The sequence below is a fragment of the Setaria viridis genome, chromosome 9 (assembly GCF_005286985.2).
Source record: "Setaria viridis chromosome 9, Setaria_viridis_v4.0, whole genome shotgun sequence".
NCBI lineage: Eukaryota > Viridiplantae > Streptophyta > Magnoliopsida > Poales > Poaceae > Setaria > Setaria viridis.
The window spans coordinates 53,178,595-53,198,977 of record NC_048271.2 but is presented as its reverse complement, the minus strand read 5'-3'; the positions used below and the strand labels follow the sequence as shown (position 1 = coordinate 53,198,977).

At 53.9% G+C, this 20,383-nt stretch overlaps 2 protein-coding genes and 1 long non-coding RNA gene across 3 annotated transcripts; all 3 read left to right on the top strand.

The window, feature by feature from the left end:
- The first annotated feature begins 1,780 nt into the window (after nt 1–1,780).
- Nucleotides 1,781–2,728, top strand: LOC117836214 (probable histone H2A variant 1). The gene is made up of 2 exons (XM_034715596.2): nt 1,781–2,033; nt 2,166–2,728. Exons 1-2 carry the CDS (start codon nt 1,914–1,916, stop codon nt 2,460–2,462), a joined length of 417 nt encoding a protein of 138 aa, XP_034571487.1. The 5' UTR covers nt 1,781–1,913; the 3' UTR covers nt 2,463–2,728.
- A 2,065-nt stretch (nt 2,729–4,793) lies between these two features.
- Nucleotides 4,794–7,653, top strand: LOC117836058 (uncharacterized). Its single transcript, XR_004636007.2, has 2 exons — nt 4,794–6,409; nt 7,399–7,653. It is a non-coding gene; the product is annotated as an uncharacterized lncRNA (long non-coding RNA).
- A 2,514-nt stretch (nt 7,654–10,167) lies between these two features.
- Nucleotides 10,168–11,694, top strand: LOC117835962 (uncharacterized). The gene is made up of 2 exons (XM_034715299.2): nt 10,168–10,723; nt 10,810–11,694. Exons 1-2 carry the CDS (start codon nt 10,388–10,390, stop codon nt 11,404–11,406), a joined length of 933 nt encoding a protein of 310 aa, XP_034571190.1. The 5' UTR covers nt 10,168–10,387; the 3' UTR covers nt 11,407–11,694.
- The last annotated feature ends 8,689 nt before the right edge of the window (nt 11,695–20,383 follow it).

Sequence of the window (20,383 nt, the reverse complement as noted above, 5' to 3'; positions counted from 1 at the left end):
ACACACGCTGCATTATAGATTGTACAAAGTTCTCGTCCGTCCGTCTCCGCCCAACACGTAACAACATGCGTCCTGCAGCTGTGTGGCGGCCCACGGCTGTGTACGCTCTCCCGCTGCTCCGTGGACCTGCCCGCGCCTCTGCGCGTGTGCCCGCCATTTCTCGCGTCGGCACTGCTGATCGTGTCAGATGGCTGAGCAGCTGTGCGCTAGACCGCCAGTACATCATCACAGTACGCACGATGACCAGGTGTACTGGCACCAATTGCTTGCTGCCTCGCAATTCCAATCCGCCGTTTAGAACAGAACCAAAGCCATTATATATGGTCCATCATCAACTGTACTGATAGTGCAGTAAGGACATATTTGTCGTTCTTCTTTCACAGATTGTCTTCTTTTTTTTTTACAAATTAAAGCATGCCTTAGATGAGGTTTTGACAAAGGACGACGTGCATATGGCGGATAGGTTAAGAACTTTGCAAGCCATAGTTCCGCCCATAAATGGTTTAAGTCTTTTTTTTCGAAAAAGATATATCCAATGGCAAGTCAGGAGAATAAGATTCATCGTCAACTCATCACGACGCCAACACGTAACCGGAGCGTATTTTATTTTATATGGAGCCTGCACATGTTAAAAGCTTGGGAGAAGAAGAAAGGTGGGTGCCACTTCTTCGTTTTTCACCCGTGTCCCGAAGCCCAGCTGGCCGGGATTACGCTGGGCCAGCCCAATAATGATGGGCTGGCAATGTCCTGACGCCAGCCCATCTGCCGGGAAATTAACTGGCCCGAGAGATAGGGAGGGAGAGAGAAAGCACCAAACGTATATAAATTTCGTAAGCCCATCTACTATTGGGCTTTCAGTGTTGGAGATCTGTACAGGTTGCTCCAGCCGTTGGATGCGTCTCATCTCCTCAATCCTAGCCCCTCACCTGTTGCCATCTCCACTGCCCGCACCCGCTACCCCTGTTGCTGGTGCCCGTGGAAATGACCTCAGCATTGGAGGGTTGGTGCGCGAGGTAACGGTTAGTTTGTTGAAAAAGACTTGAGGCTCCACCAACCGTGTAAAATGCCAAGCGGATACTCCATCACTCCCTTCCCACCAAGTTCAAAGTGAAAACGAGAAATGCGCATTGCGCGGGAGAACTTTGTGCTAAAGGTTAAGAATGACTTTCGGCGGTGGGAGGCGGGCGCGGGAAGGATTAGTAAATCTAAAACCACGGGCGGACTGGTGGGATGGCATATAGGTATATGAAAAAGGAATGAAAATAAAAAAAGAAAGAGAATAGGTGTGTGAAAAAATTGCGCTAATATCCAAAGACAGCTCTTATCGGTGGACGGCGCGCGGGGCAATGATTAGTTGATGAAAAAACATGGACGGTTTGGCTTGTGGAATCAGGAAGGAAATATCTAGAAAAAAAATTAATAAAAAGAAAAAAAAAGTTAAACATGGTCGGAGAATGACCATGCACAGAGGAGTGTATAAGGGACCGTTAAAATCAGCTATGTTCGCTAGGTCGAGACTCGCCTGACATACTACTTGGTCACTGTCTCACTGACATATGGACCCGGGTCCGCATGTCAGTGACAACTGCAGACCAGTGACAGTGAGCAACCCTTGCAAACGGCCCAGCCGGCCAGCCCAGTATACCCCCTCGATCCGGCCGCGAAATTTTTCACGCCCCGTCAGCCGCGAAAACGCAAAGCGCGCGCTCCCCGCCGCCGCCCACCGGTTTCAAAATCGAGCCGAAAAGTTCCAGTGCGCCTAGCGTTTAAAGCCCTCTGCAGTGTGCACCCGCATTGAACAGGAAGTATTCTCGAGACCCAGCAAATCCCCTACCGCATCCGGCCGGCCTCACCCTCGCAGCGCATCTCCAAGCGACCAAGCCCGAGCGGTCTCTCCAGGTTTTCCGTCGGCGATGGCGGGCAAGGGAGGTAAGGGTCTGCTGGCGGCGAAGACGACGGCGGCGAAGAGCACCGACAAGGACAAGGACAAGAAGAAGGCTCCCGTCTCCCGCTCCTCCCGCGCCGGCCTCCAGGTTCTCTTCCCCTTCTTCGGCTGTCTTTTGGACTCATCACCCGCGAATTAGTCAGATCTGTGGTTTCTCCCTGCGAATTTCAGATGCGCAACTTCGAATTTCGCACTAAAATTTCCCCCGTGTTTGTTGCAGTTCCCGGTGGGCCGCATCCACCGCCAGCTCAAGTCCCGCGCCTCCGCCCACGGCCGCGTCGGCGCCACCGCCGCCGTGTACTCCGCCGCAATCCTGGAGTACCTGACCGCGGAGGTCCTGGAGCTGGCCGGCAACGCCAGCAAGGACCTCAAGGTCAAGCGCATCACCCCGCGCCACCTCCAGCTCGCCATCCGCGGGGACGAGGAGCTGGACACGCTCATCAAGGGGACCATCGCCGGCGGTGGCGTCATCCCCCACATCCACAAGTCCCTCATCAACAAGACCGCGAAGGAGTGAAGGAGGGGGCAACCGTGCGCGCGTGAACATGTGTTCTTGCCTGTCTGCCTGACTACAGTCCCTGCAGTTTACCGTCTGTATCGTGTCGTGTTAATTTCAGTGTCTGTGTCGTCATAGTTGTGGTAAACTAATATTGTTTACCACTGCGTTTATGTCTTAGTAAAAATTGGGGTTTGGGAACATGTTCTCTGATTCCTGGTTGTTAATTTCGCTGCTATCTGTATGCCGAAGTATCTGAAGTTATAAATCCTTGGGGTTAACTATCAGCTGTGCAGTATTATTTGGCGTATGCCCTGTTACTAGTATCTGTGATGATATGCAAGCTTTGAACTGATGCTACTTTTCTAGAGAATTAGAGGGTGCTCGCAATGTGATTTTCCTGTGCGGCGTACTCAAAGACACGTTCCCTTTCCAGACTCCAGAGCATCCACTTGGAAATTGCAGTGCCAGGTGCAAAGAAGTGAAATTGCAGTTTGACTGCTGGCTGCACATGACCATTGAGCATATGTGCCTCATGTGCAGCGCCACTGCCGGCAAGGTGTCCTTGCCCGCTTCTTCTGTCTACTGTCTTCTCTGGGTGCCCTGGAGGGGACATCTGTGGCATTCTGGCTATATGGCATGTGAAAGTTAGGATATGTTTGCTTGTCATGCCTCACCTATCCTCCCTGGGCAAGGCTAGCCTAGCCGAGACCGAGTTAGGGCACGTTTGGTACGCTTGCTCATCTACCTAGCCTCGCTTTGCTAGGCAAGGTTAGGCTTGCCCATGCCGGAGAGCGAATCCGACTCGCCTGGCTCGACGTTGTAAAACCTTGACAACGCAAGTAACATGGCAGCAAGCAAAAAATCCAAACATCACACTGCCTTGCTCAATCAAGCCAGGAGAGCGTCCGCAAGGGTACCAAGCGGATTCTTAGCTGCCTCGTAACTTTAAATCCTATTAAGCCTAAATTAGAAGGTAACTTCAATATTTTAACTTAGTATATTCAATATTTTTTAAGGTTCAAATAATATATTCAATATTTTCTAAAATATATAACAACATTTTAAAATAATATCACATTCAGCATTTTTCACGATACATGTTAACATGTGGAAGAGAAAAGATTCAATATTTTTTTTGACCTAGATCAACATTTTGAACTATCAGCGAACAACTTCTTCGACGTCATCGGCAGCGCTGGTAGCGTGGCTGTCCACAGTAGTAGCATGGGTGGCGGTGACGGCGCGAGTGCGAGGAGCAGCAGGCGAGGCGGCACGGGAGGTGGAGAAGAGATGTGCTAGGGTTGGAGGAGGGTTTACATCTAACGGATAAAGGCCAGGCTTGTAAGAAAAAAAAAACTTTCAAAAGTTGTAGGTCGGTTCGTTGCAAGGCTAGCCCGGGCCAAGTTTTTGCCAACGAGCCCAAATAGGCCCGGCCTGCCGAACTCGAGAGTGACAGCCCAAGCCCACTACCGTTACAGTGTTCCTGTGGACCGGACGAGCAGTTTTCTTCTTTTTTTTCTTTGTGAAAGTGAACGAGCAGTTTTCCTCCTGTAACGAAACAGAATAAGAAAGACACAAATACAGGACGCTCACAAAAATCTCAAACCCACCTCCAACTCTTGATTTGGCATACACGCATTCCTCGCCAGTCGCCACGGACCGGGCCTGTTCTTATTCATCAGTCGCATCGGCACTCCTATTGGGAGGAGAACCCTACATTCTACAACGAAGCGATGGCGACAATTTCCTGTGTGCCGATTCTTCTAAACACAGTGCCCGGGTTTTGTGTCGTTGCGGTTTGGATGCGAGCGTGGGGAATTTCTCACCAGTGCTGCCGTGCTCCACCAGCACTTCAACTCTGAACCATGGTCACTTCACACCCACGATGCCCCATTGCCCCCGCGTCCTCAAGGGACAAGGGCCATCATACAAAACGTCCCTCTCTAGCAGACACAAACGCAGTTCACGCTAATCTCCTGCCTAGGAGTAATACCGTCTGCGCATGCGTTTTGAAACAGTTGCAGGAAATTAATTGGTTGATACTAACTTGCTAGAGCTGCTTAACTGAACCTCTCTCAAGATCGCTCGATCGAGCTCTGGTTTTGCTTCTTGCAAAGAAACAGAAACACGATCACTACTGACCCTTACGTACAATTTAAGAAACAAATGGGCCATTTCAGCGCTCGTCGACAAGCGAAGGTGTCGCTGCCACGCACAAACCAGGCGATCTCTCGCGCTTATCCGCGCCCTAATGGCAACCTGATGGGAGGTTACACCTAACCGAATTTGGCCGTCGCCACAAATGAATCCCTGGGGGACCATGCGTCCGCATACACGCAAGCAGGCACGCACCTACATGCCCGCCTGTCCCCGCCCAATCGGTGCTAGCTCCCTTCTTCCTCGCCGTGGGGTGGGGGCGCCAGGGCGGGCTCCGCTCCGGCGCGTCGTCGCGGGGAAGATGAACTGCACGCAACGGCGATCCGTTGATCTTTTCCATCTGCCCTGCCGGGACAAGCCATGCACGCGCTCGCTACGCTAGCTGCTGGTCCGAACGGAACGAACGCGCGGCACGAGGGCCCGATGACGCCGACGTGCCGTCCACCCGGGTCACGCTTCGCAGCGAGGCCCATGATTCCGCCCCCAGATCAAATGATCGCGCGCGGTCACGAGCGGCCACGGGCCACGGCTACGGTTGGTTGCGCTGCTCCGTGCTCGGCACTTGAGTTCCTCGGCTCGCGCGGGGGGCCGGGACCGCGCGCGCGTGACGCGCCTCTTTGCTTTGTTGGTGTTGTTGTGGCCACGACCGCGTCTCCCGGCTGCGGTTTCTCCCTCCCTCCCTGCGTGCCTGCCGAGGTGCCCATCGAATCGGCACCGGTGATGATGGCGCGGCCCGGGTTCCGTTTCGAGGAGCAGGGGGGCCGAGGGGAGGAGACCGGAAAGCTGATGAGTGGGAGTGACGACGACCCGATCGATCGAGTGCATGGGAATCATGAGTGGGTCTGTTCGCTTGCCACCCTTAGCTTTTTCCGCGCGGGTACGTGGTACGTGAGCTCCGGCACGCACAAGCCGTGACCGGACGTTGCTGCCATGGATGCCTTGCCTGCCCTACCGGACCGCACCTTAAGTTTGGTTTTGGCGAAGTCGTCTTCATGCTGCGAGCCTGTGTGACCTCTGTCGATGCTTGACCGTGCAATTCGGTTGCGAGGACTCCATGCTGAATCGGATCGACCTGCTGCTGGTTGATGATCAGGGAGGGGGAGGATCGGATAGCATTGAATGCGTGATGCGCCTGCCTAACCCGATCGTGGCTTTGCTTGATTGGCGTATAAAGGCGGGTATGACCAGTTGTTATCGTCTTCGCGACGAAAAGGAGAGCGGGTGTGGTGTGGTCCTCTTCTGAGACAGGATTTGCAGCCGTGTCGAGTCCGTGCAGCTGTAGTGGTGTTCCGCTGCTGCATGGTCTAGTTTCATGAGCAATAAATAGGATGTTACGTGGGCAGTTTTGGTGACTGTGTTAATGAAGAAAGAGAAAAAGATCGTTTCATCGTGATGAAGCGAGGACTCCCCAGTTACCGAGACCTTTGAAACGGAATGACACCCGCACTGAGGGGCTTGAGTTTCATCCCGACGCGGCGGCGGAGATCTCCCGCGGCACGCGCGCTTCTTCTGCCGATCTCCCGCGCCGAGCTGCCTTTCCTGCCGGTCTCCCCACGATCCCCTCCAATATCCCCGTCATATATGGATTCCATTGCAGTCTTGCCTCCCTCCTCCCTTCCAATCTCGCCTCCCTCCCTCGTTATTCCAAATCTTGTAGGCCGGCGGCTCTGCTAGCTTGCTGCGGCGTCACCTCCTCACCGGCGTAGCAGCGGAGTCTGATGGCGGGCAGATAGAAGAAGGACGGCCCCGTGGTGGGCGGAATCCGGAGCTGGGATCCATGGAGGTCAATCCTCTTCTCCAAATCCATGGTAATTTCCCTCTCATGTTCTGTTTGTGCATCAGTAGGAAATAAATCTCCAAGTCTTGGTGTTGTTTGGGATGCTCGATTGTTTAATTTAGTCTTGGCTCTCCCAGTTTCATCTATTTGGTAGCAGTAGTACTGCCATCGCCACTCTTGAATGTGAATGGAAATTGGAATTGGATGGTTTGTGTTTAGTTGGCGGAATTGTGTTAGTGTATAGAACAAATATCCAATTTAGCCATGGAGATGCCTAAGGGTCTGAAGGATAGGGATTTACAGTCGTTTCACAACGGTGAAGGAGGCCGCAATAGTTCATGAACCCCATAAAATGGTCTGTATTCTCAGCAGTCTATTTGCAGTTCTGTCAGTTAAGGCGCCTTCCCTTTTTTCTTGGACTGTATCGCTGGATAAAATGTTGCCGATGTATGTTATATAGGTAGAACCATAAGATATAGCAGATGATAAGTTCATCCATTATTACAAAGGATGGAGAAGAAGATATTTGTTAATGATAATGAAGCATGAGGTTATCTACTTCTTTTACTGCTGGCTATTTGTTTTAGCAACACAATATATTCACTGCCGGCTGTTTTTGCAAAATAATGCTCGTTACTTATTTATTTGGCAACTTGGCACCAATCTGACAGTAGCTTGTGTTTCTCGAGTGGTTAGTGAAACTGCTCCATATCAGTAGCTTTGTTGACTTGTGTTCTGATGTGTATGCTCCATATCTGAATGAGTTTGAGGCAACCTGATGGCAATAAGTTCAGTAAAAGATAAAATAATGTACACTATATATCAAAGAACGTAACTTCATATATATGGATAGCAAGTAGCCTGTTCTTGTGTGTTTGAGTTGAACACCTAAGTTGAAACAAGATGTTGTTCTGTCATTCTACAATATTTCTGTCAACTGTCATAGTGCATACTGTTCTATCATACTGCATGTTTTGGTTTCAGTTATTTCATAAAAATCTGTTTGTTGATATGGTTCAGGAAATAGAAAGATGGAAGGCTTGAGAAGATACAAGGCTAGAGAAGGTGTAAGGCTTGAGAAAAGATGGAAGGCAGTGGGGTGTAAATTTTTCATTATATTAGTTTGGCCATTTATCTTAATACTTCAATTTATCGTGTGAACTGAATTTTGGGCACTTCAATATATCAGGTGGCACTTTATGTTATTTTTGTGAGTTATCAGTGGCCACTTCAATTTGTCATGTGAACTGAAATATATCTTAAATTTGTACTTTAGTGTGGATGCTCCATTGAAATGTGAATGTGAACTGAAGTATATCTTACTTGATAGATAAACCTTGTATTACAAAAGGATACATACTTCTCATGCCATATGTGATCATAACAACATGTAAGACTTAGATACTGCACAGTGTCTATGAAACTGTGCAGTGAAACTGTGCACTGAGAGTGACAGTTTTATTCCATTGAAAAGTTGATGTGGCAGTGTTGGTAGCAGTGCTCGTGACTGAAACTGTGCGCTGAGAGTGACAGTTTTATTCCATTGAAAAGCTGGTGTGGCAGTGGTGGTAATGGTGCTCGCGACTGAGACTAGCCTAATGGCACCGGCACATTTGACTACTGGAGTACTTTTTACTTTTTGAAAGTTGACTACTGGAGTACTTTTTACTTTTTGAAAGGAACATTTGAGTATTTGACTACTATAGTTCTACTTGACCACCAAATCAACCCCAAGAAAAATGAGTGCAGGAAAGTTTATTCTATGGCTGCCATCTCTCGTCCACTACATATGTCGTATGATATTTTGACATCAGTTACCAGCTGATGATTGGGGCAACTGAAATTTTCCAGCAGGTGCAGGGTACCCACCGGGCTAAGTTCCACGAAGTGCAGGGACAAAATCTCTGATCAGGAGCAGCGCGGGCACCGAGAGGGACGGCCACGGCGCGGCGCAGGCCTCGTTGGTGGATGGCGATCACTTGACGGCCGGCCGGTGCATGGCACCGGAGGGACAGCCTCCAACCGTGGCAATCTGCCACGCCCGGAGCCAGGTTTATCCCGGCCGGCGTCAGCGTCACCGCGTCAGGCGACAGGCATGGACGAGGAGAAGGCTGCATTCTCACCCTCCGCTAGTCAGCTGCACCTGCGCCACCACCACCAGTTACCCTCCCCATCGTCTTTCTCGCCGTTCGATGCCGGGAATATCAGGGAAATATTCTGGCCGACGACGCGCTGCTACAGTCATACTGAAGCAGTGAAGCACGCAGCGACAGAGGGGCCAAGCGCGTGAGCAGTAAGCGACGGGACGGCTCTTCCTGGTGCCTGGTGGAGTGTTGGTGTCTGAAGAACAGTGTCGAATAGCCCAGGGAATATCTGCGACGATGCGCAGAACACCGGATGAGTTTCTCATCAGTTTCTCACATTTCCAGTGCCTGAAATCCTAGAGCAATCTCACCCGTTTTACTTTTGCATACGTTAAACTCGACGATTTCAGGTACCATATCCATGTAATCATGTATCCTTTGCCGTAGGTAGAGTCAAGCTCTTCTTATCCGTTCGCTTCACTGCAAATTCTGCCATGAGCCGCTCGACGGATCCAATCCAAGCAAACGATTCAGGGTCCCCCGTCCTCCGTCTAACTCGCGAGTTTTGAGTGAGCAGCGGGAGAAGCAAATGCGTGGATGCCACACCAATTCCCCGCGGCTCACGCGTCGCTTGTGCCCGCTCACGTTCTGTTCCCGCTAGACGGATAAGAACAGGGACAAAACCCAGCCGGGCACACCAGGGCCCCCTCCCTCATCGATTCCTTGTGCGTGCCGTGAGCCGTTGGCCGTACCGCTCGGTGCCCGCCCCGGCCCCGTATCGCTGCGCGATCCGTGGCAAGCGACCGCCCGGCCACAAGCTTCCGCCGGCGATTGGGCGAGGAGGCCCCGGCGCAGGTTGTGTGGGCGGCCAACATGGCCGATGGCTCCACTTGCGACGCGTTTTGTTGCGCTCCTGCATTCGGATTTGCGAAATGCGGCAACCTGACGGGCGGGCGGCCACCGGAAACTTCGACGCCAAGCACTGTCTTCTATGATGATCCAGTGGGCATATGCTTGGGATTAGCCACGGCAAGCTTGCAATCATTGAATGGAACAGCTCTTCCCTGCAAGTGGAACGGGGACAAGCTCATCTCATCAGGGTTTGCCATTCCTGCAAGTGGGGCGAACCCATCAGGGCTCTCCAGATCGATGCGACCTCCACATAATTTAGCAGTAGGACGTTTCGCAAGTAAATGCAATCATACATTGCTAGTAAATCCTTAGTCCAGCTCAAACACATAATTGGGCATTTGAAATGCAAGAGAAAAATAATACATCCAGCTAATGACGCATTTCTTCATCTCTAACTGGAGCAATAATTGGAGCACAAATGCCTTCAAATCCCGTTTTCATCGCCCCCAAAATGCGGATGTCTAATAGCAAGTGAAGCTTTTTCACCTCTTTCCTAGCCTGCAAAAAGATCTGCAGCAAAACACAGGCACGAGGGACGGACGCCTCCGTTTCTCCTGTCACCTGCTAAATACCCCAACCACACATGACATCTTGAAATATTAGCAGCTTTGCCACTGAGCCCAGCAGACAGCGGCACTACAGGCCAAGATAGGGCAATGCAGTCATTCCAGTGCGGAGCCCACACGGCAGCGGCCACGTAGGATAACGATCAGCACAGGCCGGCAGCCACGCCTGGCTCCCGTCCGCCACGTCATCGCCCGCCGCTCCTTTAAAACCCGGCCCCCCTCCTACTCTCTCCTCTTCATATTCTTCCCAAGAGATCAACCCGAACAGAAGAATAAATCTTGTGAGAAAGAAAACGAAAAAACAGAGAGGAAAACAAACCCTAGCCTCACCGATCGAAGCGTCAATTGCCGGCGACGGCTATGCCTGCGGCGATCCCCGGAGACCAAGACCAACGCCTCCACTGACGCTTGCCGCTGCCGCCGAGTTTGATCCGCCGAGGCGCCGACATGAGGGCCGCGCAGATCGATCCGTCCGCCGCGGCGCCGCCCCGGTCGCGGTTCAAGCGCCTCTTCGAGCGCCAAGTGCCGCGGGTCTCGCCGGCGGAGCGCCTCCCGGCGGCGCCCGCCGGCGGGGAGAAGGATGAGCTGTCGGAGCCCAGCTCGCTGTGCCTGGACGGCATGGTGCGGAGCTTCCTGGAGGACGGCGTTGGCGGCGGCGGCGGCGGCGAGCGGGGAGCGGCCGCGCGGTGCTGCAACTGCTTCCACGCCGGTGACACCTCCGACGACGAGGATGGCCCCGCCTCGGCGGATGCCGCAGCCGCTGACATCGCGGAGACCATCAAGGTATTGCAGTGCTTCTGACTTGTTGCTGTTCACTGGGATTGGCGGTTGTCGGTCGCGAACTTACCATTTCTGAACTCCGCGTGCAGGGCCTCGTCCACTGCGCCAGCCTCCGGGAGCGCAACCTCCTCGCCGACGTCTCCACCCAGGTCGAGCGCCACCGCGCGTCGGGGGCGCGCAAGCGCGACCTCCTCCGCCTACTGGCCGAGTCCCTCCGCGCCGCGGGCCACGACGCCGCGGTCTGCCTCTCGCGCTGGGACAAGTCGTCCTCCCACCTCGCCGGCGAGCACGCGTACCTGGACGTCCTCCTCCCCGCGGGCTCGGATCGCGCCGAGCGCGAGCGCGTCCTGGTGGACGTCGACTTCCGGTCCGCGTTCGAGGTGGCGCGGCCCACCAAGGCGTACCGCTCCGTGCTGCAGCGGCTGCCGTCGGTGTTCGTCGGGCGGGAGGACCGCCTGCACCTCCTCGTGGCCGCCGCCGCCGACGCAGCGCGCGCCAGCCTGAAGAAGCGCGGCCTCCACCTGCCGCCGTGGCGCAAGCCCGAGTACATGCGCGCCAAGTGGCTCTCCCCCTACGATCGCGAGACTCCCCCTCCTCCGCCCCCGCCGCTGCCGCAGCCGCAGCAGCCAGAGGCCTCCACCGGTGAGCTCGCCGGCGACGGCGAGGGAGGTGCGCCCAGCGCGTAACCGAGGTCGTTTTCGGAATTACCTTTTTTCCACTTATTCTTGGGGAATTTGCAGTGTGGTCCTTGTACAGGGACTGGACGCAAATGTTCTGCTTTGTTTTTTTTTCTTCCCTACCTTTTTATTCTTCCTTCCCTTTTTACCCTTTTGATGGGTTTCATTGCCCCCCGCGGCGTAGATGTAGTAGTGTAGTAACTAGTGCTGGTAATTATGGAGGACAAAAGGGACCAAAAAAAATTTGTAGCTTTAGTTTGAATTAGAAGAGATAAAAGGAAAAGGAGATTCCGGACAGAGACCCGCCTGATTCTTTTGGTTCCATCGTTGCTCCAGGCAGCAGAACCTGGCAATGCAGCAACGGCCGTAGATCCATGATTTGTTGTGTTCCTTGCATGATTTCTTTGATTCCACGCTTCATAATTTTTGCAGAAGACGACGCCGGAGAACCACACTGACAACGCCCCTCCACTCCATGATTTGGAGTTTTGAGCAGGGCAGAAGAAAGGCATATTTACCGTGGTTCAAGAGCACTGGTGTTCGATGACTTCAGCTAGAAACACCGGGAAATGCTCTGTACAATTTGGAAATTCACGAGTTTGACGCACATTTTTTTAAGGATCTGCTGACGTACTGCCGAATTCAGACATCGAAATCGCAGGGGCTTGCGGAACCTAGCAAAGCAACCGTTGAGGAGTTGTTTAAGCCGGGTTTGTTGTAGTACTCTGCAAGCTAATCTCAGGTGTCGAAGATTGGAAGAAAGGAGGTAGCGAAGAACGAGAGGATAGGGTTTGCAGGGGTATATATCTGCCTCGACCAGCGCGCTGTCCTGTTCCCCGTTCTTTATTTCTGTTCCGGCGCGTAAAGAAATGCCGCAACCCGAATCTGGATCGCGAGATTATATCTGGGACAGGTCATAAGGCCCGGGTATATATCATTAGATCTAAGTACCAAACAAGCTCCTCTGGATTTTCTGCGATCCCCGCGCGCCATCATACGCGTCGTCCCGTGGTTTCGCTTGACATGGATAACCACACTGCATGATTGGGAAATGGGGAGAGAACAAACGGGGCGAAACGTGCACTGGCATCGCAAAGTGCGACACTTGATCATCACGAGTTCCAGTCGGGAGTACGAGCTCTCGCCATCCTCATCACTTCTGCGAGACTTTGACTCGGTCCGGTTCCGGTGACCGAGACGTGACAACCCGTACCCCGCGCACCCGCGCGATCGAAACGTTTCGCTTCGTCGTGTCGCACCGCACCCACCCGCAACCCTATCACGGAAGCGGGCCGGCACGCACTGATCCATCCCGGGAAGCACTTGCCATTCCCCGCTGCCGGGCTGCTCCCCCGCGCCGGGCCAGCCGGTGGATCGCGCCCACCCGCCGTCCCCGCCCGTATCACTCACGTCGCGATGCCCGCACGGAGATGGACGCGAACAGTAGCACGCGCCCGGCGCTGGTACGAGCGGGTTCACGCGGGGCGTGCCCGTGCGAGCCGTGGCCTCGCCGCATGTCGCGTTGCGCCCCGCGCCCGCGGCCGAGACCCGGGGGCAGCCTGGGCGGTTGGAGCCTTGGAGGGCTGGACCCCCAGGGTGACGGGAGCAGGCAGGAGGAGTACGTACGAGTACGAGGCGAGCGTGACCACGCCGCACCTGCGCGCACCGCCGCGGCATGAGTGCATGCATCCCCGTCCCGTCCCCTCCAGTGCCGCGCACATTTATTCTCATGTCGTAGTAACTAGTTTTTCAAATCGCCGAGCGGGTGCATTTCACCCGATTACCCCACCCCCACACTACATGGCACATGGCAGTTTGGACACTCATCCAGATTTTTCACGATTCCGAGCCGGCTCGAAACTGACCCGGCCGGGAAGGGGAGCGTCGCGAATCGCGATAGCTTTATCGGCATCTCCCCCATCGCTGTGCCCCAGCTGCCCAACGCACAATGATTGTACCCCTCTCCTTGCCCTTTTTGCCTCTCTCGTCTCCTGCATGCAAAAGCGGGCAGGGAGGAGCTTGGACGGCGGCCTTTCCCCCCTGACCTTCACAACCCCGGCACCCCCGCTGCCCTTTTGTTTTCCGACGGGCAGGAAAGAGGCCGGCATTTCTCCGTGTGGTGCCGCGGCGCGTCAGTCAGTGACCACTGGCCAGGGGCCGCGGGGGACCTGACCACGACCTCGACCCGATCTTATCTCACGACTCACGAGCCCTTCGTTGCGATGCCTTTGCATTGATCACTTGGCTAGCGCACGGTCTTCGCCCAGGAAGCATGTTTAGGTCCCTGACAGGCACTTACCAGCCTCCACCCCCTACGCCTGAAAGGCTACACGGACGCCGCACCAGACCCGGCCGGCCGATCGCCGTCTCGCCCATGCCCGTCCCTGGCCTGCGCCTGCACACCTACCTATCCAAAGTGGTGGTACATGCATGTATCGCCGCAATGACTGCGCGGCGCTTGCGGCCCTTGCAAGCGGCGCAACGCAGACGGCCAGGCGCATCGACGCCGGCAGAGTGCTGACCGGCCACTCGCCCAGTAAATGCATGCGTGCCTCCTGGCCCCGTCCAGACCTCGCCACAACCTCTGTAACTACGCCGCGCAGGCAAAAGGGCCGTGTGCAAGAGCCGGCCGGTCGGGTCGTCGTGACATGCATCAATTAAGACTACCTGGTGGGATGATGAGCACGATCCATCGAGTATACCCGGATAGGCGGATAAATGAGGCGATACACGACACGGTGACGGGAAAAGGGCGCGGCCACACGCCCACACCGGATGATGCTGGGGCAGCGACGAGTAGCTCGCTAGTGATGCTGGGGCACAGGGCAGCGACGAGCCGACGACAAGTAGCTCGCTAGTGTGACACTAGTGCTGTTCCATCGATGAAGTGCATGTAACGGGCGCAACTGTGATCGGTGACGGGCGAGCCGTGAATTATTGCCGTGGCCAACCCGTAGGCTCGAGCGCTCCGGGGACCTGCAGGAGCTGAGCTGAACAGTACAGCAAGGTTCACGTTCATCGCTTCAGTACAGCTGATGCATGAATGCAGCAAAGGGCCTTTTTGAGATGGCCCGGCCATAGCATAGCCTAGCATAGCATAAGGCGATGCTGCTGCTCGTACCAATCCGTTTGTACTATCGCCCGTCCGGTGCCTTGTCGATCGCCGGTGCGTACGTGTCCCTGGGCGAGGGAGAAAAGGCGATGATGACCGGCCGGGAGACGTGGACGGGAAAGTGCTCGCCATCGTCTACCCCTGCCAGTAAAGTTCGCAGCAGCGGCGGCCCCAGCGTGATCTAACGTGCACATCGAGTGCGATCAGGACCCACGACCTCTCCGGCGTCGCTGCAGGTTTGCAGCGCGAAATGACAAATGAGTGGCCGTGATTGGGTTTTATCCGGGTGATCATGGGCTGCCCCAGGGTTTGCTGCCACAGAGGATCGGATGCTTCCGTTGTTCCTGACAGCGGAAGGGGAGAGAAGACCCTATTCTCGAACTCCCGTCAATACAAAAACCTGTCCAGTTTTTTTTTTAATGAAGTAGGAGTACTCTTACTTTTGATTTCTTTATTCAAGTAAAATAAACAGAAGTCATGCCTCTGGAAGGCCTCCTCCAATTGGCAGATTTTTATATTCCATCGCCTGTCCTTTCAGCTTGGACGCAGGCCTGCCAGACAGCTTTTGGTTGAGCTGATGCTTGACAGCATCCTGTGCATGAAACGGGGACAGGCAGTGATGGTACGCTTATCCGAATTCTTTGGTACTCTTTCGAGACAGGAGCCGTGTGTGTATATATATACATATATATGTACTTTCTTAAAAAAAAAGAAGTGTATCTGTACCTGCTTTTTCTGCACAAAAGAACTCCTACCCAAAAAAGAATTCGTTTATTTTTTAAAGCGTTATTTTTCGAAGCGAATTTTAGATGCGTGCACGCAGACGCATCGTGTTTGGCTGTCTCCACCCTCACTCCCAGGCTCCCAGGTCCCAGCCCAGTCCCTCAATTTTTCACTTGCGGGCTTTGCTGGTTACCGTAATATTTACTGTTGGGCGGTGAAAATTCGAGAAGATTTAGTACTGCTGCTGGGTACGGTACAATTAGGACCAGTACTGTATGCGTATACATAGTGACAGTAGCAGTACCCGGTATTTAGTTCTCCAATTAATACAAAATGCCATGGTTGTTGGTGTTATGACGAGCAGCACAATTGTCTAATGCTACACTCCTATTTGAGCGGTACTCCACCTACCTACGGAGTAGCCTCCTACATACACTTCTAGTAACACCTCAGCTGTGCATCCGCATAGGCAGTGCCCTTTATTTGCCTTAAAGCTGACATGCTACGCGCTATACTACTCGAGCTCAATCGACATGCATGTACGAAACTTGAACGACGTGTACGCTATGCGTGCGTGTAGTTCGTTGTTGATCAGGGGAGTAAGAAATGCATCTGGCACAGTGAAATCCGTTGATCGAGCTTGTGCCGCGACACCGATGCTCTCGGGTTAGAACCATCCGAATCCAAATGGGAATGGGAACGGAGAATAAACTTCTCGGATCTAGCGAGGCACATGAGCACACCGGACTCCGGAACCTCGAGAGCCTTGCCTTTGATTAGAAATCATCAACTGAGGACTAAACAATGCACGATTCCTGGCTCGGCAGATGAACAAAGTGACAGACGACAGCGAGTACGTATATATATATATATATATATATATATATATATATATATATATATATATATATATATATATATTCTACGCTGCGCAGAGCAAACTAAAATTAAAGAAACCTCGCGCAGCGCGGCTACTGATAAGGAGGAATCGTTTTGTGAACTCGCTGTTTTAAATATTTTAGGGAGGGGGGGGGGGGGGGGTGTTCCAGCGGCACACTTCGATTGTTCTCCAACCAACCAACTTGGCGTCATAAAAAAAAAAGAAAGGACCCCTGCGAGAACGAGATCGATGCGTGCTGAGCTGAGAGCCGCCTGCGCTATGGCTTGCGTAGGACACACACAAAATTGGCGCAAGCATCGGTTGCCTCGAGACTTGCAGCTATTGCATCATCATCACACATGCGTATGCTTGCCTGCCTGCCTAGCTGACTAGGAGTAACTTTAATAGACCCGATGCTTAGACCTCCAACACGGGTGCTAATGAGCTCTTTAATCGGCCTAGATTAGCACTGTGGTGGGGTGACATCAGCCTGCGGCAGAAAAGGACAAATCGATGGAGGGGTCCGGGATTAGGGTGGGGATAAGTCTGATGATAAACAGAGGGGGGGGGAGAAAGCGTTTGATGGGGGAATCTCGCCTCATCTCAGGTGGTCCAGGAGGATGATGTCCGCACCAAAAAGGTTGACGGGGTCCTTTCCCTTAATTCCCGCTTGGTTTTGGATCTACGCTCGCTTCTCAGCTTCGTCTGCGTACACAATGCAAGGCAAGCAGACCACCTTGAGAGCAGGAAGGATGCTACGGTTGGTTTGGTTACTCCAAGATTCTTTGCGAACGCGTCTGTGATCAGTGATCTTGCCGTGCCATCGACGAGGGGACCGCACGCTTCAGCTGAGTTCGTTGCTTTCAGCGAGCTCCGTTGCGTGGCTCGAGACGGGATCATGCCATTGCCAAGCTTTGCTCCTTTTCGCTTTTCTATGCTACTAAAGCGTGTATAGGAGGGAAAGGAAAACGATCATCATGCATGTCCATGGCACGCTTGCGTTCGAGTTTCGCCGCGACGGACTGTGTCACGGATACTATAGCCCGACTGGCCTCAGAGAACCGGGAACTGGCCGTCGGATCGGATTCGCCTGGTCTCGTGCGCAATTGGAGCTCTCTCACCTTCTGCTTGAATGACGAGGACGGCCAGCAGGTCTCACAGGCAGGTATTGTGCAGCAGAGGCGCCGGCTGAAAAATCCATTCAGGTTTCGAATGGCCTTTTGGTTCACCAAAATGACCCGATGACAGCCCATCAAAATACTAGGCCCATTAAAGCCCGTAGTGTGTTGACCCATTATATATCTTTGTTGCCCGCCGTGTCTCTCTCTCTCTTTCATGAAGGGGCATCGGGCCAGCAAGAAGGGGATTTTCAGGTGTCACAGCCCATAGGCCGAGCCTATTCCTTCTTGGCCGGCAGATCGCGTCCCTCTCTCTCTCTCTCTCTCTGTCCCTCCCCTGTTCCTCCTCACGAATGCACGCGGCGGGCCAATTACCCGTTTCTGGACCCGTACTTTTGCATTTAAGCCCAATACGTTAGTATTAGGCCTAAATACGAGACTTGTTACTTTGGTCAATTGAAACTCAATGGTCACCTACTACTGCAATTGATATTAACGGTACAAATATACAGTTAACTGTTGGAGACTGTACCAAGTCAAGTCACGTCTTTTATTTGAAATGGAGGGATTATTAGGAGTAACAAAACTTATAGGGAGTACTATTTATCAACTATTTTCTTATTTATGAAGCCTTTCCATTGAAGCATTTCTCGCTCCACATTACATTCTGAACCAACAGCTTGCGCGAATGTATGCCATTTTTTACAATTTTCAACCATTTTTGCTTGTGCTAGTGCTCCTAGAAATGAATGGATTTTTTATTTTTTAAAAATAGTGCGAGTTTCTATTGCAGAAAAATACAAGATTACAGTCCCGGGAGGTCATAAGCACGAAAAGAAAAGGAAAAAAAACACTAGACTCGCTCGTTTAGATTGGGACATTAACGCGACCGCACCATTCCACTCGACATCGGCAGCTGAATCGAAGCTTAATTGCGGCATCCACCAAATATTTTCACTCTCATGTAGTCGCCGAAACCTCCCGGCGTGATCCCGCATTGACTGGGGATCGAGAGAAACAGACCACACTGCTTCGAGAAGGCCACCGTCATGCGGAATCCTTCGCCGTAGTGCCACTGCAATATCACACTCCACCCAACAGAGTGATACCACCAAATCTGGACCTCTCGCAAGCTGTCTCGCAGTCGTCACCACAATAACACAGACGCGCGGGAGACTCGCCACATCCACCATTGGACTCCACCTTGCCGTTCTCATCGCCTCGAAAAAACACCGTGCGCAAGAACCTTGCCACGCCCGCCACTGTACTCCATGTCATGGATCCGTTTCTTTTATCGCCATTAGAATGGTGAGTATTGTTGCCCCGCTTCTCCAGGTCTCCATGAAATAGCCAAGCTGCCACCGCAGGTTGACTTCGCCTTGTTGCTCCACCCGCGCACATAGCCTCCGCCGTCGTATCAACAAGCCAAGGTAGTCGCTTGCGCCATCTTTCGACGATGTACTGCATCGGAGTAGCCCAGCGAAGCTGAGCAACCCACCATAGTCCACCACAAGCCTAGTCATCCCACGATACCATTGCTGTAAGCACCGTCCTCCGACGCAGTCCCACGCCGCACTGACAGTTGCCAAGCAACACCAGCCGCCACGGTCCACTGCAAGTTGCCAACCCGACAAATATGCAACAACCCGTGGTCGCCACTAGAACTGCGATCGCCTCCACATGAGTTCAACAACCCTCGTCAAGTTTGCCATCCTGCACCATGCCACGTTGCAAGCTCGTCGTCACCAGTTGCAGCCTCCCATAAGCAACACATCACCATCAATGCCAAAAACCAAGTTAGGTCTCTAGAGATGACGCCTCCAAGGAGGGGACGACGGCGCCAATGACTCTATTGGCGCCGTCGTCGTTCGTCCAGAATCTGGAAAGGGTTATCACCTAGAGAACCCCGTGCAGCAGGGATGGAGCTCCAAGATGATACCGCCAACAGGGAGAAACACGCTCTAGGGCGCCGCCGCCATCGCCACCTATAAGATTGCTGGCAAAGGTTTTCGCCCGGAGCATCCCATCTTATACCATTGCACGTACATAGCCTGTCATTCCCTGGACCACAGCCATGGGAGCCCATCCGCGAGCGGTGCTGCTGCTGCGCCTCCTCGCATCGCGGCCGTCGCTCGTCCTCCCTCGCCTCGGCTCCTCGCCCGCGGCCGCAGCAGTGACTCGTCGCCACTCGCGCAGCCGTCGCTGTAGAACCTCCTCTCGCGCGGGCTTCGTCGGCTTCGCCGCACGATCTCCTCACCTAGCATCGTGCCTCCTCGCGTCGCGCCACGCCGCTGTCGCTCGTCCTCCCACTCCACGACGGGCCGCAGTCGCAGCACCGCACCCGACCGCATCTCGCGGCCTCCTCGCCTTGCGCCAGGCTGCCGGGCCCTGTGTCTCCTTAGCGCCCGCACGTGCGGCCACCGTCGGGCCTGCGCACCCAGGAACAGCACCCCGGGTCTGGCGAGCTCGTTGCCCAAGCCACCTCGCGCATGAGGTCCGCGCACAAACAGGGGCGCCGCCTCCGCGCCCGGGCCGGCGCGCGCCATCGCCATACCGGCCATGACCGGCGGCGGTGCCCCCGAGGACGAGGCCGCCACGCGCCGCCGATTCCTTCCACCTCTCGCCAGATCCTCCGAAGGGCCCTCGCACCGCCCCATAGCCCGCCGCACCAGACCGGCCGAGGGAACCCTGGACCTGACCATGGCTTCACCAGAACCACACGCCGCTGTTGTCCCCGGGGCCGCGATCGACGCCACCGTGAGGGACGCTCCCACGTAGATTTGACCACGTAGGCACCGAATTCAACCCTGGAGGTGCCGAATCTTGCCGTTGATTGGCCGTCGCCGGCAGCCGCCGCATCTCCTGCAGCTGGCGCCGAGCTTGGGAGAAGCCTCGTTGCTGCCTTCCTTGCAGCCGCGTGGGCTTCCGTGCAGGGGGGTAGAGCGGCGCGGGGGGCCTGTTTGCCGTTTTTTTACAAAGTTTGAATCGAGAAGCGAAAGCTGCTTCGCAAGCAACCATATCATTCTTTCGATTACATTCAATCATTCGCTCCTTGCTGCTGCATGCAGTGGGCTCGCCTCCGAGGAAGCATATGGCAGCAGCCACACTCTTTTCCTGGCTACATGAGCATGTCCGTGTGCATGACCAGTTCCT

Coding starts and splice junctions, on each gene's coding strand:
- LOC117836214 (XM_034715596.2), top strand. CDS start 1,914: ATGGCGGGCAAGGGAGGTAAGGGTCTGCTGGCGGCGAAGACGACGGCG. Junction 2,034..2,165: donor CCTCCCGCGCCGGCCTCCAG/GTTCTCTTCCCC, acceptor TGTTTGTTGCAG/TTCCCGGTGGGCCGCATCCA.
- LOC117835962 (XM_034715299.2), top strand. CDS start 10,388: ATGAGGGCCGCGCAGATCGATCCGTCCGCCGCGGCGCCGCCCCGGTCG. Junction 10,724..10,809: donor ACATCGCGGAGACCATCAAG/GTATTGCAGTGC, acceptor CTCCGCGTGCAG/GGCCTCGTCCACTGCGCCAG.